Source organism: Mustelus asterias, chromosome 7 (assembly GCF_964213995.1).
Source record: "Mustelus asterias chromosome 7, sMusAst1.hap1.1, whole genome shotgun sequence".
NCBI lineage: Eukaryota > Metazoa > Chordata > Chondrichthyes > Carcharhiniformes > Triakidae > Mustelus > Mustelus asterias.
In genome coordinates, this window is record NC_135807.1 from 16302840 (window position 1) to 16320284 (window position 17445).

A 17445-nucleotide genomic window follows, 5' to 3' on the forward strand; every position below is an offset into this window, starting at 1 on the left:
GTGGGGTGGGCTTTGAATGGACATGGACCACAACCCCCTCGCCTCCCTTCCCTCCCACAGACGGCTAACCCCAAAAACATTCCCACAGATCTCCCGGGCAGTGTCCCCTGGCACTGCTCTCTGGGGGCTCTACTTGCCTGTGCACCCCCAATGTTTTCTGCTTGTCAGTTTCCCACTTATAAAATCCTGTTTTTAAGACTCAGCTGGCGTGGAGGGGGGGTGGCGGTGGGGGGGCAGGGAGGAATTTTTCTACATGGGTGTATATTACAGCGAAGAGGCCCGCTAATTATATTTAAATGTATCCGAATGAGTTTCCTGTCAATGCACGCCAGGAACCCTGATACATCACTGGCGGGGGTTGGTGACAATTGCCTCAGGAAATCACACTGGCGTAAAAGCTGTTTTGGGTCTCCTGCTTGATTTTCCTCACCCTCTGCCATTCCCACCCACCAAAAAAGGGGTCAGAAAATCCTCCCTCTCCCATTTTCCAAAAGATAAGGTGGGAAAAGACTCAGTGCAATTGGTGGGTTACATCCCGCTTTTGTCACCTGAGTTGACAATTAGTCAAAAGCTGACAAAATTCCATCCAATATTTCTGCCATTAAAGTTTCTTGTTCCTGACCATTCTTCTTTCATTTTTTCCCTGCATAATCAACAAAAAAACAAATGTGTAATTTGTATAGTATTATTGTAACTTTGACCTTAGTAATAAGTTCATTATCTCTCTTTCTCTCTCTTTTAACAGATTGTTTGGTGTTTCACCAGTGATCCAAACAAACTGCACGACTACTTGGAAGATTATAGCCAATCCCAATATGTCTTGGCCCCAACATGTTAATCCTATCATGTTGTTACTACTGTACTACACTCTGGCAACACTCATACGTCTCTGGCTTCAAGAGCCAGTTATAAGGGTGGGTAATACTCGAATGATTATATTTTTTGTTGCATAGTTATCTCATAATGGCATAAATTTGGCATGAAAGAGCCAGTACTTATCCTGGATAGCATAATGCAACAGACTTCTTTTTGCACTACACTACGTATAAGTATTCATCATCTGATTTAGTCACAGCAAAATTGTCTAAGACCTGAAAATGGGTACACATTTTTATTCTTTCATGGGATATGAGCATAGCAACTAGGGCAGTGTTTGTTGCCCTTCCCCAATTTCTCTTGAACTGAGTGGCTTACTGGACTATTTGACGACATGGTCACCATGATGGCACAAAGTTTAACACTGCAGCATCACAGCGCCAGGGACCTGGGTTCGATTCTGGCCTTGAGTGACTGTCTGTGTGGAGTTTGTACATTTTTCCTGTGTCTGCATGAGTTTCCTCCGGGTGCTGCAGCTTCCTCCCACAATCCAAAAATGTGCAGGTTAGGTGAATTGGCAATGCTAAATTGCCCCTTAATGTCCCAAGATGAGTAGGCTATGAGATTAGTGGGGTAAATACGTGGGGTTTTGGGGATAAGGCGATAGGTGGGCCTGAATAAGATGCTCTGTTGGAGGTTTATTGCAGACTCTGTGGGCCAAATAGCCTCCTTCTATGGATTCTATTTCAGAGGGAAGTTAGGAGTCAACCGTATTGCTGTGGGTGTGAAGTCACATGCAGGCCAGACTGTAAAGATGTCAGACTTCCTTCCTAAAGGGCATTAATGAACCAGATATTTATTTTTTTATAACAATCAAAGATCGTATCATGGTCACCATTACTCAAACTGGCTTTATATTTAAGATTTATTAATTGAATAATTGCAATTGTGATGCAAAATTAACTTGCACTTGTTACTTCTGATGCAGGCCACCCTGAAGTTCATGCTGCCTGCTGATCGCCATGTTTGTAGCAGGCTCAAAGGGCTGAATGGCCTACTCCTGCTTCTTGTTTCTATGTTTACATGCCTGAGCAGGTAGCATGAAGTCATGAAAAAGTTAGCATCACATCAAGTAAAGGTAGTTCTGCACAATTTAAGACCAGTCTGCACCTATTAAAGGGAGGTTCATTTTGACTAGGTCAGGTGGTGGAGCTGGCTGTGGAAGTGCCTGAGTAGAACATACACTGAAAAATGGTGTAAGAGGCTAGAGGGTGTGTTCTAAAGTTATCTGACACAGCATTAGAGATCTTCGTGCAGGAGCTGGGCAGAAACAGAGGCTGAAATTTACAGTTCACACTTTCCTGCCCATCCCCAACTGATCCCCATGTGAAGTGATGGGTAAGGTGCCCAATAGCCGGCCCACCTTTAAGGCTATTAAAGCCTTAAGTGGCCAATTATTGCCCACCTAAGGCCCTCAATAAGCTTTCCTACCGCCCTCAATGCAGTGGCAGGTGGGAAACATTGGGGAGGCCATTTTTTAAACAACTTTGGTGAAATGGCAGAAGGGAAGAGGGGACATATCATTCAGGATATGCCTGTGAGCATCAGTGGTCAATCCCCCAATATGTTACCCCCTGCTGCCTGCCTCGCCTTCAAAACCTACCCCCTTACTCCTCCTTATTCACTTTCCCTGGAGTGCCCACTCCCTGCTCTAAAAACCTTACCTAGGTCTGATGTAAATCTTCTGCATCAATCTCCTTGCAGTCAAAACAGTGCCCACTACTGAGTTCTGGCATTGTTTGGACTGCTAGTGCTGCTGGCCAATCAGATTAGTGGGCAACTCTTGAGGGTAGGCCTTTTTCCCTCAGACTTTCTCTGAGGGGTGGAAGTCTGACCGTTCGCTTGTTTAGGCTGCCCAGAGAGTGTTATTGCTCGGGAACTTTTTTTAAAATTCGCTCGGTTTGGAACTGCCTTTCCTTCTGAGGGGTAAGCAGTATGCCCTCACCATAAAATCCAGCCCAGAGGGGTACTGTATTTAAAGAAGATCAGGAGGCCTGTCCAGAAAGCTATTGGGAAGACAATGGGAGCAGATAGCCATTGTGTTCAATTACAGTAGTGTAGCTCAAGGACCTGGATGCAGTGCTGCAAGTTCAAGTGCTGGAGAGACGAAGGATGAGAGGTGACCTGGTAGAGGTTTACAAGATGTTGAGAGGTCTGGATAGGGTAGACTCTCAGAGGCTATTTCCAAGGGCTGAAATGGTTGCTACGAGAGGACACAGGTTTAAGGTGCTGGGGGGTAGGTACAGAGGAGATGTCAGGGGTAAGTTTTTCACTCAGAGGGTGGTGGGTGAGTGGAATCGGCTGACGTCGGTGGTGGTGGATGCAAACTCGTTGGGGTCTTTTAAGAGACTTCTGGATGAGTACATGGGATTTAATGGGATTGAGGGCTATAGATAGGCCTAGAGGTGGGGATGTGATCAGCGCAACTTGTGGGCCGAAGGGCCTGTTTGTGCTGTGGCTTTCTATGTTCTATGTTCAATGATCAATGAGTGTTCAAGGTCAGTGAAATCATCTTCAAATGCCATATCCTTACAAATGAGCATAAGCATCACACTACTCATTCACCACCCTTCACTCACCGACCGACAACCCATCAACCATATCTCTTTTTTTTTACTTTCATCACACCCTCAGACATGTAACATTGCTCCAGTGTCATATCCACACCTCACAGTTTGCATGCTGTTCAACAGTTTTCCAGCGATTCAACAATTGCAGGAACATCACCCAAACACATTGCACCTACACACTGACATACGTCCCTCAGTCTTGCAGGGCAAGGTGGTACACAAGATGCAGCAGCAACTAAAATGCAGGGAACAGCGTCACCCTGATGGAAGAGACAAAGCATGCTATAACTGGAGCAGCCGTGATTGACGCCCTCATCAGCTGAAGGACTGGACGGATCAAAGATCCATGTGCTCATACCTAATCCTCTTTCTCATATTGCACTTCCTGCTCATCCTACATTCCCTTCTGATAGCGTAAGCACCTCTTGGTTTCACCACTTCTCCTCACAACAATCTTACATATCTGCCTTTATATTTTCAGAAACCCAAGAATTGTAACCTAACCACGGGTAAAGGAGCAAAAGATATGGAAGAGGAAAAGAAACCAATGATGAAGGAACACTCTTCCTCACTCTCACACTTAGCTCAGACACTTATGCATGCACTTTATGGGTGGGATCTTCACATGGTGAGACACCAGACATGCAGGGCCTGCAGCCAGAGCAGGGGAAAAGGAGAGTGGGAGGGCCAGCTTGCCAGAGGGTGAGGTCACACATGAGTTCTGCTGCAGAGGAATCATAGGAAAACTTCAATGGTGACATAGAAAAAGATGAAGGGCATGCACAGAGAAATCTTAAGTGCTCGGCCAAGCAAGTCTGCAGTCATCGTCAAGGAACATGGGAAGTTCAGCACCTTCCTTACACACTACTTTTGCTGATCTTGGAACCCATACTTTCTACAACGAAAGTGATGGCTAACTCCATTTATGCACTTAACCATGGGATGCAAATTCTCATGGCTAATGCTTCTGCTCCTATTGCAATATAAAATCAAAATCCACCCAAAGCATGAGTGCTGCAATGGATTCTCAAACTGAAGCCATGCAATCGCATTTGTTGCCATGAAATTGTAGCCTGTTACCATGCAGGTTCAGATGGCTGCCATTGTCCAACAATCTGCCCTCAAACACATTGTTGGGAATACTGAGGTATCACCTTGGGAGAGTAGCATTGTTGCTGTGGCACATGAATCTGCTGTCCTCTCTCAGGATACCAGTATTGATTTTCTCACCATGGCCACTTTGCCAGTGCCCTTGCTGCTGTCACCCAAGCACACTACTGACACCCATGATGAGTTAGTGCAGTTATAAGGTCCTTTCAAGGGCCAGAGCTGTGAAAAGTCATCCTTCAAGGCCATCAGTAGTTTCCCCATTGAAAGTCAGCAGCCTTTTGTCAGTCATATTGCAGTCACTGAAGTCGCACTGCACAGGAGCACCCGGACAGATATAGGCACAGGGAAGACACATCCTAAGGGAATGGACAAAGGTGTTTAGTTAGTTTTTCTGTGGAATATTTGATTGTTTCATTGATAAAGTTCATTCGGAATGGTTGTTTTGTTGGGGACTTGACAATCAACCTGCTTGGCCATGCCAATAACGCATCTTCTGTGGCCATCAAGTCCTCTGGTGGAATTCATACCCGAAAATTCTGGTTCAGAATAGGGATGCTATCCACAGCACCACTCCAAATAATGACCAATTTAAGATAATCAGTTGAGTTTGTAATGCAGCTCATTTATGCTTGGTGGAAGATTATTCATGAAGGCTTGTCTTCGCCATCTTGCCCCTCGCCAGAGGTATGATGATACTCTGATTAAAATCGCCACCTGTCAGCTCTCCTCCTCCAAAAGGAGAGCAGCCTATAGTCATGTCGGACTATGGCAACTTTACTGTTTACCACTAGAAGCGACATACATATATAAGCAGAGACCCATTCTCTGCAAACAAAAGGAATATGTTCAAGCCTTTTAAATTATCCGGGAGCTTGGTAGTCTGTTATTGCCTATTGTTTTTGCCATGGCAACACCTCAGCCAATCAGAATCGACTTGCCAACTAGTCAGCACCTTTTTCTCCTGCAATATAAATTGTTACGATTATTTTAAATGTGGCATTCTTGTGTTTATCCTGGTGAGCACAAGATGAAAAGCTTCAGCAATATAGCTCCCTTTTCAGCAACATTCAGATATGCAATTGTTTAAGAGGAGGACTTTGCAAGGTCAACTGGACAAGGTATACCTTTGTTTTCTAGCACCTAGGTTGATGAACGTGAAGAACTTTATGACCATGGTCAGCTTTACAACCATTATCATTGCCATCTTTGCTCTTTTCTAAGGCTGCAGGTCTGACTAAAACATTCAGCCAATTTCATTGTGCACCTTAGAGAAACAAAGTTGTTCCACACTCTGTTTTGTGCTGAATTTGAGATGGCAGAATTGTTCCCTGAAAACCATGGATCAATAATGCCTCCTGCTAGGCTCTCTTCTCCCCTCAGTTCTCCTCCCTCTTAGAAGAGAACTCATCCTGTTGTGCATCACCTCTACTCAATTGCATGTCATGCGACATGGTGGCTCAATTGCAGGGCGGCATAATGGTTAGCACTGCTGCCTCACAGTGCCAGGGACTCGGGTTCAATTACCGGTTTGGGTCGCTGTGTGGAGTTTGCACATTCTCCCCGTGTCTGTGTGGGTTTCCTCTGGGTGCTCTGATTTCCTCCCACACTCCAAAGATGTGCAGGTTAGATGAATTGGCCATGCTAAATCCTCCCTCAGTATACCCAAACAGTGTGGCGACTGGGGGATTTTCATAGTAACCTCATTGCGGTGTTAATGTAAGCTGACTTGTAACTAATAAATAAACTTTGCTGAACATACCTTCAAACATCTCAACTAACTTAACAATAGCCAGTATAAATTAACTAGCAACTAAGGTGAAAGATTCACACCCCAAACCACTGTTCATTAGGAATTGGAAATGCACGATCCAAAATATTGATATAGGTTTTAAAAAAGTGTCAGGACCCAAACCTGAAAAAGGCTTTGAAATCTTTGCTGATCTGAACAAGGGTTTGACAGACGAGGTTTCCTGAGCTGATTCGCCCTGTGGTAGTTGACTCTAGCACAACCAGGAAAACCAATTCTATGTGCAGCCTAACCAGCAGTACACAAGCAGGCCAGCACCAAAATTGTACAATTTGGCCCTTTTGCTGAAGATATACAGCAATGTGAAAGTGAAAGATGGTTTTCCCACAGGGCAGGAAATGCACATGCAGTTTAAGATGCTGGACTTGGAAATTCTGCATCACCCCAGCACCTCTGCACTCTCAGAACATAATGCAATTCATGCTGGAAGCATATAGAAATGAACTGAACAGTACAGTGTGGCACAAAATGAGTCACACCTAATGCCCCTGAATTATGGATCCAGTCTTACAAGCTGTCTGACTACCAGAACTACATATTTACTCATTTGAATTATTGTCATTGACTTATGCTTCTTGTTTATACATAAGTATTCCTCGCTCTAAATTTGGGTATTTGATATACTCAGTAGTGAGGAGATTTATGGAAGCAGTAACTTCACAAGGAATTTTATTTTCAAAAGCTTGGAACCCTTATTTGTATTATTATTCAGAGGGTAGGCTCATCGGAATTTGATTTGATTTATTATTGTCACATGTATTAACATACAGTGAAAAGTATTGTTTCTGGCACGCTATACAGACAAAATGTACCATTCATAGAAAGGAAATGAGAGTGCAGAATGCAGTGTTACAGTCATAGCTAGGGTGTAGAGAAAGATCAACTTAATGCAAGGTAAGTCCATTCAAAAGTCTGATGGCAGCAGGGAAGAAGCTGTTCTTGAGTTGGTTGGTACGTGACCTCAGACTTTTGTATCTTTTTCCTGATGGAAGAAGGTGGAAGAAAGAATGTCCGGGGTGCGTGAGGTCCTTAATTATGCTGGCTGCTTTGCCGAGGCAGCAGGAAATGTAGACAGAGTCAATGGATGGCAGGCTGGTTTGCATGATGGATTGGGCTACATTCACGACCTTTTGTAGTTCCTTGCAGTGTTGGGCAGAGCAGGAGCCATACCAAGCTGTGATATAGCCAGAAAGAATGCTTTCTATGGTGCATCTGTAAAAGTTGGTGAGAGTTATAGTTGACATGCCAAATTTCCTTAGTCTTCTGAGAAAGTAGAGGCGTAGGTGGACTTTCTTAATTATAGTGTCGGCATAGGGGGACCAGGACAGGTTGTTGGTGATCTGGACACCTAAAAACTTGAAGCTCTCGACCATTTCTACTTCATCCCCGTTGATGTAGACAGCGGCATGTTCTCCTTTACGTTTCCTGAAGTTGATGACAATTTCCTTCGTTTTGTTGACATTGAGAGAGAGATTATTGTTGCTGCACCAGTTCACTAGATTCTCTATCTCATTCCTATACTCTGTCTGATCATTGTTTGAGATCCAACCCACTACAGTGGTGTCGTCAGCAAATTTGAAAATCGAATTGGAGGGGAATTTGGCCGCACAGTCATAGGTGTATAAGGAGTATAGTAGGTGTCTGAGAACACAGCATTGTGGGGCACCGGTGTTGAGGATGATCGTGGAGGAGGTGTTGTTGCCTATCCTTACTGATTGTGGTCTGAGAGTTAGGAAGTTCAGGATACAGTCGCAGAAGGAGGTGCTGAGCCTAGGTCACGGAGTTTGGAGATGAGTTTCGTGGGAATAATAATGTTGAAGGCTGAGCTGTAGTCAATAGACATAGGTGTCCATGTTATCTAGGTGTTCCAGGGTTGAGTGCAGGGCCAGGGAGATGGCGTCTGCTGTGGACCTGTTGTGACGGTAGGCAACTGTAGTGATACACTATTGCTGGCATTATTGGGCAACTGTTTCTGAAATAGTGTCATATAACTGTTAAGTTCAACAAAAGATAGACCCAGATCATGATTTGTTTTCAGATTATTCTCTGGGAGGAGTTGATTACTAGTGGAAGGAGGGAGAGAACAATTCCGACTAAATGGGGGTGATTCTCCCAAAAGAAATTCGAAGGCTGGATTTTTACATCCTCGCCCGCTCCAGAATCGGGGCAAGCGAGACTTGCAGAATGGCATTCTCCACTGGCCTCGGGCGGGCAAGATGGTAAAATTCTGGCAAAAGTGTCGAATTTGTGCAAAAGCTGGAGTAAATCCCACTGGTTCTTCAACGGGAGTTTCAGAATGAATCTCCCACACTATGTGCACTGCAGAGTGCCCTCGCGTGAATGATCCAAAAAATGCAGGGTGGGGCCCATTTCCGCTGGAGAGGCCGGCAGCATAGCGCTGAGCGGGCCACTGCGTATGTGCCAATCTATCAGCGCTGACTGACCCCCTGCATCACTGCCTCACCGACCCGCCCCCCGCCCGCCCGCGCGCCACGGCCTGATCGCCTCGCTCCACCACGGCACACCTTTATCTTCCCCCAACACACACATTCTCCCCCCCCGCCCCCCCCCCCCCCCCCCCCCGCGCCCCATCCCATCTGAAATGTGTGTGAGACATGTGAGGGCTTTTAACTACCATTTAACAATAGCTGGAATGTATATTTGTACAATTTGCAAAATTATGTTTCATTTTATCTTTACACAGGATATGGAAGAAGAGAGAAATTATGAAAGGGAGGAAGAAGAGCAAAAGGAGCCATTAGGAAGTGATTCACCTGTTACTGCCAATATGAGACGGAATATGTGGTATTCAGCGCACTATGCAACTGATGAGAGAAGGGTAATGCCTCTTAAAACACTTGTCCATATTAAAGCTTTCAAATTAAATCTTGTTTAGGTTAAAGCCTTCAAATTCAATCTTATTCAGGTTAAAACTTTCAAATTCAATTTTCAGGACTGTGGGAAAGGTAGTTGGAATAATTAAAAGGGAAACTAATATCAATCGTGACATTTTTTATTTAGTTATGTATTTGACGCCTTTAAACAGGATAGTATAATTCATCTGAAAGTAGCTGTACTGCATGAAGTAATTTGTGTATCATTTCAAAATATCTTGTAAAATATACCATTTGTCACGAAATGCTCAGTGCCACAGATACCCAAAGTAGTATATTTGTCAAACCAAAACCTTTTTTGAATGTGTCCAGTGACCATTTATCTCTTATAAAAGTCCAGGACAAATCTGGTGTTCAGAATGCTGGAAAATATTGTTTAATTGCAAGTCTTTCAGGATAATTTGCTGATTTTGTACTTCCTGTGGTAACTGCTTTTTATATTTGATGAGATAAATACTTAGGGCAGGATTTTCTGTCCCCCCCTCGCCATGTTTTCTGGTGGCGAAGGCAGCTCGCCTTTAACCACCAGTGGGATCATCCGGTTCTGCAGATGTCTGTGGCGGTTTGCGTGGTTCACTTGACCCACCACTGGGGAACCCACCGTGAGGCGTTGTCTGTGGCAGGAACAGAAGATCCAGCCGTGAGAAGGGCTGGAAAATCATGCCCTGAGTGCATTTGCTAATATTTGTGTGTGAACATCTATGAATATGAGGGATATAGTTTCCAGAGTGGTTTGTATGAATAATATCAGAAAAATATGAACCAATGAGAGAACATTTTTTAAAAAAGGTTTCTCTACCAGAAACTCTTGTCAAAATCATAGAATGGTTACAGCACTTTGGGCCATTGTGACTGTGTAAGCTCTCTGCAAGAAAAGCTGCCTCAGTTCATTCTCTCTCCTTTTCGACGTAGTCCTGTACTTTTTTTCATTTCAGATAGTTATTCAATTCTTTTTTGAAAATTGTTATTGAATCTGCCTCTACCACAGTTTCAGGAATTGCATTTCAGATATTAACCACTTTCTGCATAAAAGAGTTTTTCCTCATGTTGCCATTGTTTCTTACACCAGTCACCTTAAAACAATGTCCTCTGGTTCTTGATCCTTATGCCAATGGGAACAGTTTCTCTCTACCTCGATCTTTGTATTCTTGTTAGCCACTGGAGAGATCCCAGAGGACTGGAGAGAAGCTAATGTTTTTCCTCTGTTCAAGAAAGGAAATAGGGATAATCCAGGAAATTATGGTGAGTCTCACAACGGTGGTTGGGAAGCTATTGGAGAGGATTCTTGGGGATAGGATTTACACGCATTTGGAGGGCGGCACGGTGGCACAATGGTTAGCACTGCTGCCTCTCAGCACCAGTGGTCTGGGTTCAATTCCCCGGCTTGGGTCACTGTCTTTGTGGAGTTTGCACGTTCTCCCCGTGTCTGCGTGGGTTTCCTCCGGGTGCTCCGGTTTCCTCCCACAGCCCGAAAGATGTGCTGGTTAGGTACATTGGCCATGCTAAATTCTCCCTCCGTGTACCTGAATAGGCATCAGAGTGTGGATTTTCACAGTAACTTCATTGCACTTGAATGTAAGCCTAATAAGTAAACCTTTAAAAAAATGCATGGCCTAATGAGGGAAAGTCAGCATGGCTTTGTGCAGAGCAAGTCATGTCTTACTAATTTGAAATGATTTTTCGAAGTGTGGACAAAAGTGATCGATGAGGATAGAGCAGTGGACGTACTCTACATGGATTTTAATAAGGCTTTTGACAAGGACCCCCATAGTAGGCTCAGTCAGAAGGTGGAAGGGTGTTTTTCTGGCTGGAGGTCTGTGAATAGTAGCGTTCTGCAGGGATCCGTACTGGGACCTCTGCTGTTTGTGATATATGAAAACGTAGATGGGTAGGTTAGTAAGTTTGCAGACGACACAAAGATAGGTAGAGTTGTGGATAGTGTAGAAGGTTGTCAAAGGGTACAGTGGGATATAGATCAGTTGTAGATATGGGTGGAAAAGTGGCAGATGGAGTTTAATCTGGGCAAGTATGAGGTGCTGCACTTTGGGAGATCAAATGTTAAGGGTAAGTATACAGTTAATGGCAGGACCCTGAACAGCATTGATGTACAGAGGGATCTTGGAATTCAAGTCCATAGCTGCCTGAAAATGACCACAGAAGTAGATTGGGTGGTGGTGAAGGCATATGACATGCTTACTTTTATTCATCGGGGCACTGAGTACAAGAGTCAGGATGTCATGGTGCAGCTTATAATCTTATAAAATTAAGCCATGCTTAGAGTATTGCATTCAATTCTGGTCGTCAAATTACAGGAACTATGTGGAGGCTTTGGAGAGGGTGCAGAAGCGGTTTACCAGGAAGCTGTCTGGATTAGAAGGTATGAGCTATAAGGAGAGGCTGGACAAACTAGGGTTGTTTTCTCTGGATTGGCAGAGGCTGAGGGGAGACGCGATAGAAGTCTATAAAATTATGAGAGGCATAGATAGGGTTGACAGTCAGAATCTTTTTTAAAGTTTAAAGTTTATTTATTAGTCACAAGTAAGGCTTACATTAACACTGCAATGAAGTTACTGTGAAATTCCCCTTTTCCCAGAGTGAAATGTTTAATACTAGGGGGCATACACTTAAAGTGAGAGGGGGAAAGTTCAAAGGTAATATGAGGGGCACGTTTTTTACACAGAGTGGTAAGTGTCTGAAACATGCTGCCAGGGATGGTGATGGAGGCAGATACGATAGGGACGTTTAAGGGGCTTTTAGATAAGCACATGAATATGTAACGAATAGAGGGATATGTACCAAGGGCAGGCAGAAGGGCTTAGTTTAATTTGGCATCATGTTCAGCACAATATCGTGGGCTGAAGGGCCTGTTCCTGTGCTGTACTGTTTTATGTTCTATCGACTCTATTCAAACCCCTCATGATTTTGAACACTATCAAATCTCCTCTCAACCTTCTCTTCTCCAAGGAGAACACCAGCTTCTTCAACCTACCCAGGTAACTGAAGTTCCTTATCCCTGGAACCATTCTCCCAAATCTTTTCTGCACTCTCCCTAATGCCTTGACGTCCTTCTTAAAGTGTAGCTCCCAGAATTGGACATCAAATGCATGGGAACATCACCACTTGCATTTTCCTGTCCATGCCAGACACCATCCTGACTTGAAACTATATCACTGTTCCTTCATTGTCACTGGGTCAAAATACTGGAACTCCCTCCCTAACAGCATTGTCGATGTATCTGCATCATATGGATGACAATGGTTCAAGAAGGAAGAATCACAGAGAATCACAGAATCTTTACAGTGCAGAAGAAGGCCATTTAGTCTGAGAGTCTGCACTGGCTCTCTGAAAGTGCGTTCTATCTAGTCCCATTCTCCTACTTTATCCCCATAACATTGCACATTCTTTTCAGATATAAATTCAATTTTGACTACCTCAATCGAACCTGCCTCCATCACCATCTCAGGATGTTCCTTCCAGCCACCAATCACTTTCTACTCCTTTTGCCCATTATTTTTATCCTGTGCATTATTTTGATTCCTAATGTACTCTTGAGAGGGAATACTTTCTCACTTTTTAACTTGTCCATGCCCCTCAAGATCTTATATATCTGCTGAAATCTCCTATCAGCCTTCTTTTCTCCAAGGAAAATAGACCCAATCTCGCCAATCTATCCTCACAACTACAGTTGTTTATAGGAACATAGGAATTAGGAGCAGGAGTAGGCAATTGAGCCTTTTGAGCCCACTCCACTATTTAACATGATTGTGGCTGATCTTATTCTGGTCTCAGCTCCACTTTCCTGCCTGCTTCCCATAGCCCTTTATCCCACTCTTCATCAGAAACATATCTATCTCTTTCTTGAATCTGTTGATTGATTCTGCCTCTACTGAACTGCAGGGCAGTGAGTTCCACAGATTCACAACCTTCTGAGCCTTATCTCAGTTTTGAACCTACCTCCTCTCACTCAATGAGGTCGATCTTACCTTCTTGTCTGGCCAGCCAATGGGCGGGGCGAGCCCGATTTCTCACCTCTCGTGATTTTACCGGCACTGGATATCTGGCGAGATCAGTCTCGTGCCCGAAAAGACATAATAGGTACAAGATGAAGGCATATTGAATTGCCAGCACCAATGCACCCATACCGGTTGAGCTCAATGCATTCTATGGCCGTTTTGAGCAATAAGTCAGTGACATCATGCCTTCCGCCCTGGAATAAATCCTTAGGACCTGATGAAGTGTATCCCAGGACATTGCTGCTGCCCTCAAGAGGTACTACATGCAATTGCACCAAGGGCACCCCAGATTGGAAGTAACCAGATACAGGATCAAGAAATCACTGTACTGGCCCTCCATGTACGCAAACACGGAAAGGGAAATCCCCAGATATGCACTGCGTAATGCTCTCGAGCTGCATCAAGTAAAGGAACCGTGCCACTTAAATAAGATCTCAGACCTCCCATGGTCATTCACAGCAGCTCACATCTTCAAATGGAATGGTAAACAACATGTAGTCTTAATTGATTCGTATTCCGGGTGGCTTGAACTCAGTTACCTACTAAACATGATGAGTAACACAGTATCATCAAGTTTAAGAGACACTTCAACACTCATGGCATCCCACAGAGGCCCATAATAGACATTGCTTGCCAATTCATCTCCGCTGAATTTCGCAACTTTTCACATGGGACTTTAAACATATCATGAGCAGCCCCTATATCTGCAGTCAAATGGCCTGGTGAAATCGGCGGTATTCTCAGCCAAACATTTTCTAGAGAAATGTGCACAGGACTGCAGAGTCCTATGCTGCACTCCTCAGCCTGTGAAATCTACCACGATAGGGCTGCCCCTTGTCAGCACAGTTATTTTTTTTCCAGGCACATGATCCTGTGCTCTGCTGCATCCTAAAGGGGTTGAAATCACTGAGTGCAACAGAGTTCTCCTGTGAATTGAGTACAGAATGAATTCCCTGAGAAGCTGCTGTGATGTTTTTGTTCAGTTCCCACATTTGCAGATGGACTGCACCAAGAAGCTTAACAAGGGACAAGAGGATGGGAACTCTGATAACCACAAGGTGGTAGCCATAACAGCAAGTGTGAATGTTTGGGTGGTGTAGCCATGTAGGCGTACTTTGTTAGTAATTAATTATTATAATTAGACAAGAATATAGAGGCAGTAAATGGTTAACTATATTCATCTGACACAAATGAAGTAATTAGAATTATTAGTTGTAATTAGATATCAATGACTTTGGAACAAATGGAAACTTGTGATTGTATATGCAAGTTACTTGTAAGATAACCAAAAGTATAATTACTCATGCCATGTATCACTAGGGAAATCTGCATGTCACTCAAGGAAGGCAGACTTCTCTGCTATAGCTTGAATAAAGGCCAATGTAAAACTCCGAAAGCTTCATCTGGTCCCTTGAGGGGAACTCAGAATGGACTAGCTGGATAGTTGTTTCCCTCCCTATCACAGCCTAAACTTGAAACCAACGTGAATGATGCCCTGCTCCAATGCAGATTAAGAAGCAAAATGCACAAACTTCAGTCCTCTAACACCAAGTTGAATAGTTAGTATTCAGACCCCAAGTGGCCATGACCAGTTGGCAGTGGTACACAGAAATGTCCTGCAACCAAACGGCCTCACACAGTGCCCACTATGTACACAAACACTGACACCTTCTGCAAGTATTAGAACCAGTTTCAACAGATATTGCAGGTCTTCAGTCTTCCAGTCTATGGTACCATCTTTTGGGTGAGAAAACTTTCTTCACATCCCCTGTAAATCTTCTGCCTCTTACCTTAAATCTATGCAGTAATGCCCTTCCACCAAGGGGAAATGTTTCCTCCTGTCGACTTGATTTATGCTTTCATAATTTTATACACATCTCAAACATGCCCCCCTCCAATCTCCTCTGTTCCAAGGAAAACAACCCCAGCCTATCCAATCTCTCTTCGTAACTAAAGCTCTCCATCCGAGGCAACCTCCTGGTAAATTTCCTCTGTACCCTTTCCAGTGCTGTCACATCCCTCCTATTTGTGGATTTCAGAACTGCATACTATATTTTAGGTGTGGCCTGACCAATGTTTTATTTTGTTCCAGCATAATCTCCCTCCTCTTAAACTCTATGTCTCGGCTAATGAAGGTATACCATATGCCTTTATGACCATTTTATTCACGTGCTGCTATCTTAAGGGACTGGTGTACATGCACACCAAGGCCTCTCTGATCCTTGGTGCTTCCAGGGTCCTAACATTCATCATGTATTCCCCTGTCTTGTTTGTCCTGCCCAAGTGCATCTTATCTCACACTTATCTGGATTGAATTCCATTTGCCACTGATCAGCCCATGTGATGAACCTGATTCAAATTTTAGAGCGGAGGCGATTGAGAGGCGACTTAATAGAGGTTTATAAGATGATGAGGGGGATAGATAGAGTGGACGTTCAGAAACTATTTCCTCGGGTGGATGTAGCTGTTACTAGGGGGCATAACTATAAGGTGCGTGGTGGAAGATATAGGAGGGATGTACGAGGTAGGTTCTTTGCTCAGAGAGTGGTTGGGATGTGGAATGGACTGCCTGCTGTGATAGTGGAGTCGGACACTTTAGGAACTTTCAAGCGGTTATTGGATAGGCACATGGAGCACACTAGAATGATAGGGAGTGGGATAGCTTGATCTTGGTTTTGGAAAAGGTTCGGCACAACATCGTGGGCCGAAGGGCCTGTACTGCGCTGTACTGTTTTACGTTCTATGTTCCTCCATCTGTCGTGGTAGGATTCAAACCCATATCCCCAGAGCATTCATAGAATCATAGAAACCCTACAGTGCAGAAGGAGGCCATTCGGCCCATCGAGTCTGCACCGAGCACAATCCCACCCAGGCCCTACCCCCACATATTTACCCGCTAATCCCTCTAACCTACGAATCTCAGTGGCAATTTTAACCTGGCCAATCAACCTAACCCGCACATCTTTGGACTGTGGGAGGAAACCGGAGCACCCATTATCCTGGGTCTCTGGATTGTCGAATAACAATACCACTCCATCACCACCTCCACTGCATGCTAACTTTCTCTTCAAATACCAAAAATTACAAGTTTCACACCTTCCAAAAATTTACCACTTTTGTATTCTTATGGCCAATGAGTAATATGATGATAGTGTGCTATTGCTTTAAATATATTTATTTTTATGTTTAAGGGGACTGCTTACAGATTCAGCTCTATTTGGCAGCAGTTGGTGTGTCTGGAAAACATTTAGCTCAGATGCTGGGAAAGCAAGTTAATTGCTCATTTTAGCAGTGTAGTGTTTTCTTAGGATAGAGCTAATGATTTTTTGTTTATAGATGGAGATTTCCCCTGGGGTTTTGATTTAAAGGTATGGAAGGTGGGTTTAGATATGCAGGGTCATATGATGATGTGGTTAATGGGAGGAGCTAGGTCTGTAGCAGAGAAACAGTTTTTCGATTCTGGCTGGTGTTTGCTTGAAGACAGGTTTCTGCAAGTTGCTGAAACTCATTCCCTCTCTCTGAAAGCTTCAAGACTGCCTACACTCATTATAGCAAGTATAGTTATGGGTATTAGCTATATTTAAAGTGGCATTGTGAGTCTATAAGAGGGATGTTGCTTATTTGGAACTGAAACAGAGGTAATCTAGGAATTAAATTTGTTTCCTTTCAGTTTTAAATATTGTTCAACTGATAATAGTTAAGCTGCTTAATTTGTTAGAGTTATATTTAAACTGTGTTATTAAATAAAGCTTATTTTACTATAAAAGATCCCTAATTTGTCAGTGGAATTACTCCTGGAGCGAAGCATCCGAACCTCACATTTATGCCAAAATAGAAAAATTGTTGTGGTCTAATCTGGCATCCTAATGTAATTTGGGGTTCTGATCCAGAACCCTAACAATAACTTCACACTTTACTATGTTATACTTCATCTTTCTATGTTTCATTTTTAATGACACTATATAAATATAAGTTACTGTTGTTGTAGGCACCAACATGTTATCTAAAGAAGATTGGAAAATTATGACCAGTCCATCCACAATTTCCATCCTTACTTCCCTTAGTGTCATTGGAATCATCTCATCTGGTCCTGATGACTTTAACTTTAGGTACAGCCAGAATATCTGATACCTCTTGAAAAATTTTTAGCCCTCAAGTGCCTCAACAACTTCCTC

At 43.6% G+C, this 17445-nt stretch overlaps 1 protein-coding gene across 2 annotated transcripts in view; it reads left to right on the top strand.

Annotated features, from left to right (window-relative positions):
* The window catches only part of piezo2b (piezo-type mechanosensitive ion channel component 2b), an 825142-nt gene that overhangs the window by 501770 nt on the left and 305927 nt on the right, over positions 1-17445 (top strand). For both annotated transcript variants that reach the window (XM_078215732.1, XM_078215730.1), the window contains exons 8-9: positions 746-914; positions 9068-9202. In XM_078215732.1, the coding sequence (XP_078071858.1) occupies positions 746-914; positions 9068-9202 (304 nt within the window). The remainder of the gene's footprint in view (positions 1-745; positions 915-9067; positions 9203-17445) is intronic.